Source organism: Nematolebias whitei, chromosome 9 (assembly GCF_014905685.2).
Source record: "Nematolebias whitei isolate Nwh7 chromosome 9, NemWhi1, whole genome shotgun sequence".
Classification (NCBI taxonomy): domain Eukaryota; kingdom Metazoa; phylum Chordata; class Actinopteri; order Cyprinodontiformes; family Rivulidae; genus Nematolebias; species Nematolebias whitei.
The window spans coordinates 26933365-26945303 of record NC_056506.1 but is presented as its reverse complement, the minus strand read 5'-3'; the positions used below and the strand labels follow the sequence as shown (position 1 = coordinate 26945303).

Sequence of the window (11939 nt, the reverse complement as noted above, 5' to 3'; positions counted from 1 at the left end):
AGGGTTGCAGTGTCCCCTGGTGGTCAGATGCTGCCACAGAGTTGGGCTCTTGTGACAGTGAATGAAGTGGTCACATGGAAGAGCTGAAACATTTTGAATCTTGAATTCTAGCTGTGCAGCAGGGCCTCCAGCTAATATGGCAGTGGGCACACAGTCAGGGCCATTTATTCAGGGAGGAGAATCATTGTGCGGGGGCCAATGCATTTTCATTGGGACTGCATTGTACAAGGAACTCATGTTACCAACACAGGTATGACTGGCATCCTGGTCACTTGGGCTGAGGGTTTAAATGAGAGGGAAGCCAGCTGCTGTCCCCTGAGCTCAGACCTCGTTGGAGAGCCACCGCTGACAATCGTGGTCCCAAAACTGGATTATCTCAACAGCCCTGCAACGGGAGGCAGGAGCAGGACCCCACAGATTGTAGGTATTACCACGGCTCTTCCAGTTCAGCAGGCATCAGTCACTGACAGGAACTCCGGCTGTGAGGCTGTGATCAGAGATAACTCAGGCCGTGAGCTGCAGCTATCACTGCACAGCCAGGAGCGTTAGAGTTTCAACTTTTTACTCTTTTCTCATGTGACACTGATCAGGAGAGGCTTAAGACAGTTCTACAGCGCACGTTATGCTACTAAAATGTGAATAGGAAACGTTTAAGCTACTGCCAGCGGCTCAAGATCACCATGGTAACCACACACTCGCGTCTGTCACTCCCTGACAGCACTAATAAAAGGACAGGCAGACTGACATGCAGACGAGAATAGTTCCCAAACTTTTCTGCTTTTGACCGAGATAATTGACGTGTGGTCGTCACGTGTGTCAGTTTTTATGTGTCTACTGTGTTTTATGTAGCAGAAGTGATAAGTTAAAAATAGAGGTCTCTTCCAGCTTTGAAGAGAGGATTCTTGGCTCAGATGTAGTGGAATATGAGTGTCTGAATGTCAGAAGCCTTTGACAGAAAACTAAGTCCCGTAGCAGAGAGTGAAACAAGTTGAGGGAAGACAATGAACTGCATTAGAGAAGTAAAGATTATAAACAGTACATGTAAAAACAGGTATTTTGTCAGCTTAGATTATTACAAAAGTTACAAACTAGAAAAATGTATTTTCTGTAAAAAGTCTGGGTCTATGGCTAAATGAAAAAAAAAAAAAGAAGCTGAATTGTAGCTAATAGCTAAAATTAGGAAGACTTTAGCTGAAAGTAAAAGGAGCATAAGAAAAACAAAACAAAGTAAGTTTGGTGATGTAGATTCAAAAAAGTTCAAGACAAAACTTTTAATTTTGCCAGCATTTTGGTAGAGAGCAATGTTTTCGAAGGAACTGAAGAGAACTCTGTGTATCTGTATGTGAGAATAAAGTTAATCTAGAAAGTTCCTGGAGAAACTTTGACAGGGACTGCCCCGTTGCAGCCATTTAAAATTTTTGATTTAGTACTTTGTGTTGGGGTTCACTCTCAGCTATGACCATACAAAATTTCAGCCTTGAAGTTAGCTTTGGTGGCCATCTTGAATTTTTAGATTTGAATTCAAAATATCCCTTAACAAAAAGTAGTACATTTGAAGTTTATTTTTGCAAGAATACTTTAAGTTAAGTATATCAAGTATACTACACACCATACTTGTAGTGTACTAGAGGTATACTGATTTAATACTTGTTTGGACTAAATTGGGACATTTTTATACTATTTTTAAGTATATCAAATAAAATTTATAAAAAGTAAACTTCAAGTATACACTTCCTCATTTTTAGTGTAAAATAAGTATACTTGTAGTGTACTTAAATAAACTACTTTTTGCTAAGGGATATTGTGCATAGCTGCCAGCTACCACCACACCAAATTCCAGCTCAGTATAAAATAGATGAGTTATCATCTTTTCCTTTTTTGCTAAGGTGGCCATCTTGGAAGTTAATTTGAGAAGGGAAGGGGAAGGGAAGTCTGAAATTGTCATCATTTGTTCCCATACAATGTCCAAATTACTTTATAGTTCTCTGCATTTAACCCATCACATGAGATACACAGGTGGAGCAGTGGGCAGCTATGTAAGCACCCGGGAAGAAATGGGGGATTAGGTGTCTTGTTCAGAGACACCGCGACATGTGGGAATGGCTGGGAGTCGAACTGCAACGTTCTGGTCCCAGGTCGGCTGCCCTACCTCTACCCCATCTCGGCCCAAAAAATATGGAGGCTGAGATTTGCATTAGGAATGTATAACAATTCACTCTCAGCTACAACCATACCAAAATTCAGCTCAATATCTTAAAGAATGACAGAATATAGGCAACTTTATGTTTTCTGAGGTACAGTAGCTGTGGCAGCCATCTTGAACCAAAATGGCTCCAGAAGTTAATCAGTGTTTTGCTCAGAGACTCTCTCTACACCTTGTGACCTCACTGTGACAGAAGCTGTTCAGAGTTCTGTCAGTGTTTTTCATTGAGAAAATGGGCATAATTGAAAATTATGTTGCCATGGTAACTCCAAACGCCAATCAAAGTAACAGCTCACATTGCGGTGCCGAGCCGGTCGTGTTGATATAACATTTGTGGGGGGACACGTTGAGGTTCGGGCCGCATTAAAGTTGATAGAAGAGGAAGACCCTTTTCAGGTGGATAATAACAGATGGCTGCCTTACTAGGCAGTCCCAATAATAATAATAATAATAAATAAAATATAAAAAAAATATATATATATAATTTAGTATTCAATGAACTGGCATTCATATAAAAAACAAAAGACTTAGCACACTGTTTCAAATTGAGCTATATGTTTAGAAACATGAATGGTTAAAATAATATTGATTGCACAAAACTCTAGAAAATCTATAGACTGGAAAACAACAGTGTGAACGTTGAATTAGCATTCAGACACGCTGGGACTTCAGGCAGCAGCAGCTGAATGAGCATCCTTGTGGATCGTTTTCGTTTATTGTGGGTCTGAACATGAAAGTCTTTAAACATTGCAACACTTTTCATAGAAAAGTTATTTTCAAACACCTCACCCACTATTTAAACTCAGCTTGCGCTGTTTAATATGAATTCATGTTTAATTTGTCACATGAATTAAAGGCCTAGAATTTCTTGAAGAAAGACATTTTCATATCACCCCCTCCTTTCATGCCAGAGTTTTAAACAGAGATCAACACGAAGAGAGATGTTAGGGTTAAAGTTGTTTTGGTCAAACCTCGAAAATAACGTTACGCAAGATCACATGCAATGTCTTGCACAATCTGGTAGTGCTCAGAGTATATGCTGGGGATGACTCTCAGCTACTGACAATCTTTGCTAACAGGCAGACCAAGAAAAGCATGCACATGAGACAAGGGCAAAAACGTGATCACACGCCTTTTGCTCTTTGGTGCTGAGCGATGAATTGTTCTGTTTGAAGAGCGATTTATGGTGACGTTGGTGGCTCTGTGATGACACACACACACACTTACAGATTCTCCATTGAACAGATGAGCCTGCAGCTATCACTTGTAAAAATCTTTAGCTTAAATGGGCTCTTCTCTGTGTGTGTGTGTGTGTGTGTGTGTGTGTGTGTGTGCGTGTGTGGGTGGGGTTGGGTTCATGTTTAGCTGAAATCAATACAGTTATGTGTGGAACTCGAGGTCCTCAGCCAGTGTGGTCAGTGAGCTTGTTGACAGTAAGACAGAGCAGAAAACTGATGTGTGGGACTTCTTGTTGTGGGAATCGATGCAAATTGTGTTTCGCAGCAAACATTTCTTCTTTCCTTTAGCGTCACGTGGATGTGTTGGTCTCTCTCTGCAGCTTTTCTCTTCAGCAGCTGGAAATGTGAGAGAATGAGGAAATTACACATCAGGCAGGAACTTGCTGGCCTGTTTTCCAACAATTGTTCTTGGAGCACTTTGTCAATGTTTTCCACCAAAGGAAAAAAGAAAGAAAAAAAGAAAAAGAATAGCTGTCTGCTTATTCTCTTTATAAGTGGCTAGAAGTTACAATGAGTCAGCATAAAACTTAACCCTCTTGCTGCATTAGGTCAAAATCACCCACATGATTGTTTTAAAGCTGATGTGTGGATCATTTTGACTCGAGGGCAGCAGGAGGGAATAGTTTAGCTATTTGGAAAAAGTTTCTGTGTAGAAGTTTCATAAAAAAGTTATAGATATCTCTTTAAACAGATTCACTTTAAGGAGTTTTATTGTGACTGCACTGATGAGCTAATAGCTAGTCTGAATGTTGCTAAAACATGGGTAGTTTTAACTCAGCAGGGTCAGGCTATCAAGGTCAAGGTTTCTTTATTGTCATTCACACCACATGTGGTACATGTGGTGTGAATTAAATTGTTTACACAGGGTCCCAGTCACATCCAACAAAAGTATCAATTATAAAGATAAACAGTAATGAGATCTAAGATATGAACTAAGAATACACTAATAGCATAAAAACAATACGCCGAACAACAGCAGCACAAACATGAGTCTGTGTGAGTGGATGAGTACGAATGACAGCATCATGAAATAAATCAGCAGCATGAGATCAGCAGCATGGATAGTCAGCAGCACACATCAACAATCAAGTGGCATTACAGTGATTTTTTTCACCCACACTTAATGCTCCTCAACTTTTGCCTGAGGGGAGTGGGGCAAAAAATGTGTGTGCTGGGTGAGTGGGGTCCTTCATGATGCAGGTGGACCTCTTCCTGCATCTGGAGGTGTAGATGTCTGTGATGGTGGGGAGACTGACTCCAACAGTCTTCTGTGCAGCCTTCACCACTCTCTGCAAAGCTTTTCTTTCTGCAGCTGTGCAGCCTCCATGCCACACGTTGATGCTGGAGCACAGGATGCTCTCCACTGCACACCTGTAGAAGGAGGTGAGGACTGAGCTTCCCAGACCAGCTCGTCTCAACCACCTGAAGAAGTAGAGTCTCTGAGTCTAGAGTTATCAGTTTGAGCCAGCATACTGGGTTGGAGTATCTACCTCAAAATGATTGAATTAGAGGTCCATAACATTTAATTAAAAAAAAACAACAACCCAAAGTCGGCCTTATTTAGATATCTACTTATAAATTAGTTTGGTGCTAGCTAGCTGGCACTAACTGTATCAACTGGCACCAACTATTAATTTAATTTTAAGAAACAAAACAAACTGTTGAGTGTAAACTGAATGCCAAACATGTTAAACGTCATTTTACAGGTTGTCTTTACTGTCATATCTTTGTTTGTGACATCCTAAAGCAGAGGTCTGGTCAGGTCTGATGTAGTCACCTTCTGCGGTTAACAAGCCGACTGACAGGAAACAAAAGAGGGAAATAATGGAACGGTTTCCCAAAGAGAAGGAATGTTCCAGTAAGTACAGAAGAGACAGTCATGGACTGTGGATGACTGAAGAAAAGGGAAATTCAGTGACCTGCTTTGGACAAGGAGACGATGCTGAAACTTTTGTTTGATGCAGGTTCAATAAAACAGCAGAGTTAAGAAAAGCTCTTTTGGTCAAACCTGCAGTTTTATGTGATGTTACAACACCTATAATAGTGTGTTAGTGCTTAGAGTATGTGTTGGGAATGACTGTCAGCTACAACCAGACTTTAATTTTTAAAATTCTGTTTGTTTCATTATCAGTTTGTTATCACAAACTGTTGTTATTCACATAATAAATAGTGCTTTTTCTACCAGTCAGAACCTACAGAGTGAGACTATGACCCATGCAAGGTGATACTGAAGAGGACCCAGAAACTTTGTGTTGACAAAACCAACAGGTAGGTTTCTCACATGACCCTGTCAGCAATAACACCATTTATCTGTAGCTGTCCATAGTCTTGTTAACTCTTTGAATAACTTATTTGTGTTCAAAAAGAGATGTTTACTTGGAAACTACTGTGTGCACTGCACTTCCTGTTCCACTTCCTGTACCAGCGCACCATTATCAAGAATGGTTTGTAGGATTGTAAGGAAAAGGTTTATTGTGAACTAAACTGGACATTGCTAGAATTAGTGTTTAAAGCAAACATGCACCAAAGGTAAAGGGTTATTTTTTCTGTCTTTGGACTTATTTGCTCTGTAAGGGGTAAATGTTCAGTTCGTTGCAGCAGCTGAACATAAACTGGGTGTATTTTTCCCCCCAGGAATTTTCAGCGGTCTTATCGTTCTGCTTCAGCAACAAGAAGAGGACCTGGGTCATCGGAAAATATGTTTTTTCTGGCTGGGGCCAAAAAAACTTCAGGATTAGGAAGAGAAAATGACAAGAGGTAACAATTTGTTTTATTTTTTAACTATTCTAGGTAAAAAAAAACAACAACAAAAAAACAGACTTTAAATTATTTAATAATTAGATTATGGATTACTATATTTAAAACAATATTTTGTAGGGTTCTATGAAAAGGTTATGAACAAATGATATTTTACATGTTGTAGATAGCTCTTTGAACAATGTCTGGAGAAACAGAGTTTAACTTTGACAGGACGGAAAAGCTAGTAGCTTTTCTGAATACAGCTAAAATCAGGATGGATTGATTAGAACTTTATAGTAATTCTAGTGGTAATAGTGGTGGGGGTGTGGTTAGGGAGCGTATTCGCCTTAGTTGGAGGAGTTTAAGTATCTAGGTGTCACAAGTGATGGTAAAGAGATGGATCGATGGATTGGGGCTTCATCCTCAGTAATGAGGCCATTGTTTCAGTTGTTTATGGCAAAGAAAGAGTTGGGTTGAAAGGTAAAGCTTTCAATTTACTGGTTTGTCTATGTTCCAACCCTCACCTGTGGTCATGAGATTTGGGTCATGACCAAAAGAAAGACATACTTGATACATACGGTCAAAATGAGCCTCCTTTACGGTGAGGAGCTCTGTCATACAGGGGGTGTGTGGAGTAGAGCCGCTGCTCCTTCGCATCGGCAAGAGTCAGTTGGGGTGGTTCAGAAATCTGATTAGGATGCCTCATGGATACCTCCCTTTGGAATACCTCCAAAGAGACATCTCCCTTTGGAGGTATTCCAGCCACATTCCACTGGGAAGAGACCTAGAGCAGACCAAGAATTTGCTGGAGGGATTGTGAATCTTCTCTGGCCTAGGAACCCTCAGAGTCCCCCAGAAGAAGTTGGAAAGTGTCACTAGGGAAAGAGAAGACTGGGTTTCTTTCCTGGACCTGTTGCCTCCACAACTCAACAGATAAGAGGTAGAAGATGATGATGGAGATGTATGTTTTTTTGCAAAATCAAAAAGTGGCAGAAGCTAACACTTCCAGTGCAGTCTGAGGTGACCTTGAACACAATTTTAATTTCTGCCCAACAAATAGTGTAATGCAAAACTGACAAAGATGTGACGGGTAACGTGATAATGTTTGCATAAACTATGATAAAATCTTTTGAGATTAAAGTTGTTTTAGGATGAAAAATTGCTTTAGAGGTGGGTCTGCTTTAATAGTATCAATGAGCTTGCAACAGGTAGTCAGAATGGAGCCTCTTCACAAAACATATCCAATCTTAAAAAATGTCTAGCTTCTTTCAACTTTTAGTTAGACTTTTATTATTTATAGGTTTTAAGTAACCTTTTGAGCATTCCACATCTCCTTTGTCGAGGCGGGTGCCTCGAGCTGTGGCCACAAGGGTGTCGGTGCTTCTCGCGGTGGTCATCTGTGAAGTCATTCGTGGACACCCTGGGTTAGGGTGGTCATCAAGCTGAAAAAAGAGTCCTATCGGACCTTATTGGCTTGTAGGACTACGGAGGCAGCTGAGAAGTATCAGAAGCCAAGTGGACTGCAGCCCTGACTGTTGCTGAGGCAATAGCTCACATATGGGAGAAGTTTGGTGACGCCTTGGATAGAGACTCTTGATCGACTCAGAGGAGATTCTGGCAAAGCATCAGGCAACTGAAGTGGGGAAAGCAATACTTTACCAACACTGAGTTTAGTGAGGGTGGGGTGATGTTGAGCTCAACCAGTGACATTGTTGGTAGGTGCAAGGAATACTTCTCGGACGTTCTTGTTCCCATGACACGTCATCCATGGGGGAGGCTGAGTCAGGGAACTGTGGGGTTGGTCTGTCCATAACCAAGGCTGAGGTTGCTGAGGTAGTTAAAAAGCTTCATAGCGGCAGGGCTCTGCCCCGAGTTTCTCAAGGCTCTGGATGTTGCAGGGCTGTTTTGGTTGATATGCCTTTGCAACATTGCGTGGACATTGGGGGCAGTGCTGCTGGATTGGCAGACTGGAGTGGCGGTTCCCCTCTTCAAAAAAGGGGACCGGGGGATGTATTCCAATTATAAGTTCATCACTCTCCTCAGCCTCCCCATTAAAGTCTATTCAGGGATACTGGAGAAACAAGTGTGATTGATGATAGAACCTCAGATTTAGGAGGAACAATGCAAGTTCCAGCGAACAACGGACCAGCTCTCACAAAGGTCCTTGAGGGGTCATGGGAGTTTACCCATCCAGTCTACATGTGTTTTGTTGACTTTGAGAAGGCATTTGACCATTTTCCTTGAGGTATGCTGTGGGGGCTGCTCCATGAACATGGAATTGGGGACCATTTGCTACAGGCCATTCATTCAGTCTCTATACAAGCAGTGTGAGAGTATGGTTCGCATCGCTGGAAGTAAGTCGAACCCCTTCAGGGTAGGAGTTGAACTCTGCCATAGCTGCCTGTTGTCAACAATTCTGTTCATGACTTTCATAGACAGAATTTCTCGGTGCAGCCACAAGGCAGAGGGAGTCCAGTTCGGTGGCCTCAGGATTCCATCTCTGCTATTTACATATGATGTGGTCCTTTGGGCTTCATCATGCTGTTATCTTCAGCTCTCACTGGCGCAATTTGCAGCTGAGTGTGAAGAGGTTGGTATGATGATCAGCTCCTCCAAATTTGAGGCCATGGTCCTCAGTCAGAAAAGAGTGGATTGCCCTCTCCGGGTTGGAAGTGAGGTTTTGCCACAAGTGGAAGAGTTCAAGTATCTTGGGGTTTTGTCCACAAATTAGGAAAGAATGGAGCCTGAGATTGACAAACAGATCAATGCAACAGTATCAGACTCTGTGCTGATCCATTGCGGTGAAGAGAGGGCTGAGTTGTAAGGCAAAATTCTCTGTTTACCATTCGGTCTATGTTCCCACACTCACCTATAGCCACAAACTCTGGGTAGTGACCAAAATAACAAGACTGCAGATGCAGGTAGTTGAAATAAGTTTCCACCGCAGGGTAGCTGGACCCTCATTTAGAGGGCGTTTGTATAAACCACCATGAAATGTTGTTGACTGGAGTTGTTTTACGGTTGCCATTAGTCATGTCAAAATTAAACACTTGCTTCAAACTATCGGGTATGCCATGAAGCTCCTGAACATAAATATTAGTGGGGGGTGGGGGGACAATCATTTTTCAAAATTACTACCTACATAAATTTGATCATTTGTGTTTGCTGAGAGGTCGCTGGCACCGCTCACTCACATGACCTGCAGATGGTGATTAGTGGGGAGAAGGAGCCAAAATGCCAGAATCCTGTTACATTTTCTGTTAGAAAATACAGAACACATGTTGCCGAATCTTTATTTTGTTGCTTTTTAATGCACAAAATTGTTGCTTTTTATCCCCTCTCTAAAGCCTGTTGAGGTTGTCTCTGATAATTACAATACGGTCTAATAAATAAATCAGAGAAAGAGACACCTCCCCACATTCGCTTCTATTCATACCACCACCCAAAACATGAGTATTTTTAATTGTACCCATGTAATAATAAAACAGATAGACAGGTACACAGCTTTCTGTATTGCATTGCTCATTTGCTTTGAAGTAATACTTCTGCAATAAAAGTCCAGATTAACAAAGTTAAAAGTCATATATTTTTTAATGATTCTAAAACATGAAACTGAAGAAGTGCATGTTCACCCCTTTGCTTTAAAGCCCCAACCCTTATGTCCAGAAGCCATACTAGAAATGAAATAAGATCCACCTGTGGGTGATCTAAGTAGCTATGGTCACAAGAAATAGGCCTATGTTGGAGAAAATGTCTTGTACATCTTCCCTCTGTTTGTGTCTGGTCAGTGTGCTCCAGGCTGACTGATAATATCTTTTCTGATCTTACTCTCAAAAATGTTTTGATTCAAGTAAAACAAATCTCCACTGATGGACACAGCAGGTTTTATTGCACACTAAACCTGCTTTAACTAAAATTACGTGAGGTCTAGTGTTAGTGACCATATCACTGAGCTGAAACCAACAAAATCTCATAATGGGGAGGAATTGTTTCTGCACAAATGAGTCTCTGTTGGAGCTTCCTGCAGGTCTGATATCTGCTGATAGGGCCATTTGACAAATCTACCTATGAACGTGGGCGGTGTCATACCCCACAACTACAAATAAGTAAAGAAAACTGAGTATGAATCACCATATGAATGTACAGTATGGATTAAAAATATCTACATTAAATAGTTGAAAAACACAGAATTAACCATTGCACAGCAAAACAAGTAATAAGGTAATTTACATTTGTTATTTGTATGAACTACTTTTTTTATTTTTGAGTGGAGCTGTGCCCCCACCTGCCCTGATGGACCAGCCGTCCCTGTTTAGAAGTTTTCCAAAGATTTCCACTTCCACAAAGCAAATATATAATTTTGATCACAGACTTTTATTATTGTAGGTATAAACCAATGACGGGCAGCACGGTGGCGCAATTGGTAGAGCTGCTGCCTCTCAGCGAGCAGGTTCCCGGTTCAAATCCCGGTCCGGGGGCTTTTCTGGGCAGAGTTTGCATGTTCTTGCCGTGCATGCGTGGGTTTTCTCCGGGTACTCCAGTTTCCTCCCACAGACCAAAAACATGCATGTTAGTCTGATTGGTAATTTTAAATTGTCCCTAGGTGTGAGTGAGAGAGTGAACGGTTGTTTGTCTCGTTTGTCTCTATGTGTCCCTGTGATGGACTTGTGACCCATCCAGGGTGTACCCCGCCCCTCGCAGTGATTGCTGGACATGGGCACCAGCGACCCCCGTGACCCAAAATGGAAGAAGCGGGTAAAAGATAATGGATGGATAAACCAATGACGATTCCTAAAGTCTCATTTTCTGTCATCAGGTTAATTTACCAGAAATTTCGGGAGGTAGATTTATTGGACAAAAAGCAGACGGTGACAGCTCTAAAGCCTGGAGAAGATCGGGCCATTCTTCTTGGACTGGGAATGATTATGGCTTCATTTATGCTCTACTTTGTCCTGGGGATCACCATATTACGCTCCTACATTGACAGGTATGACCTGTTGTTGCTTTTGTTTCTGTACACAGTTTTATAAGAAATGAGGAAAAAACTGGTCCTGGTAGACAATAAATGCAGTTTTTGGATCAAACCAAGTTAAGGACTGTTTGAAGGTCATGAGCACTGAAGATGATCTCTGAAGAACGACAGTCATTCAAGGTTTTTCCTCTTTATGTTTTTATACTTCTGCAGCAACACTGAGGTAATGACAGGGGACAGATGGCGATGAGGTTGGCTGTTGTTGTTTCTTTGTGTTTTGTACAGATTTGCAGAAGATTATGTTAAGAACTGTTGTTGACAACAGGACAACTCAAAGTTGTTGTTTTTTTGTGATAGAAAATTTCAAAGATAAATTCTAGTAAAAAGGGGTACAATTGCACACCATACTTTTCAGGTTTTTATTTGTAAAACATTTAGAAAAAGCCACTAAATTTAAGTCCGGTCCTCTGGACGGTTTCTTTTTGTTGAAACGTTTCGTCTTTTATCCAAAGGATTTCATCAGTCCAAGGAACCACAACAAACAGAGTCCCATAAGTAGCACACTCACAGTGGATCAACCAGTTTGATGGTGATAAGATAGTTTCTGGAGTCCGCTCTCTCCCCCGTCGACTCCTCTGAGGCAGCCATGGCCAAAATGGTCCAAAACATCAAAGTTCATGGTCAATAATCTGTCCAGAGGACCTGATTTAACTTTGTGGGATTTTTGACCTGGATTACTGAGCAAGAACTTTGACATTTAGAAAAATATATCTCTCTCTCCCCCCCC

At 41.3% G+C, this 11939-nt stretch overlaps 1 protein-coding gene across 1 annotated transcript in view; it reads left to right on the top strand.

Annotated features, from left to right (window-relative positions):
• Nucleotides 1–247: 247 nt before the first annotated feature.
• The window catches only part of kcnmb2 (potassium large conductance calcium-activated channel, subfamily M, beta member 2), a 14370-nt gene continuing 2678 nt past the window's right edge, over nucleotides 248–11939 (top strand). The window contains exons 1-5 of the mRNA XM_037681286.1: nucleotides 248–420; nucleotides 5627–5709; nucleotides 6076–6198; nucleotides 10997–11167; nucleotides 11366–11375. Coding sequence (XP_037537214.1) covers nucleotides 6140–6198; nucleotides 10997–11167; nucleotides 11366–11375 — 240 coding nt within the window. The 5' untranslated portion in view covers nucleotides 248–420; nucleotides 5627–5709; nucleotides 6076–6139. The remainder of the gene's footprint in view (nucleotides 421–5626; nucleotides 5710–6075; nucleotides 6199–10996; nucleotides 11168–11365; nucleotides 11376–11939) is intronic.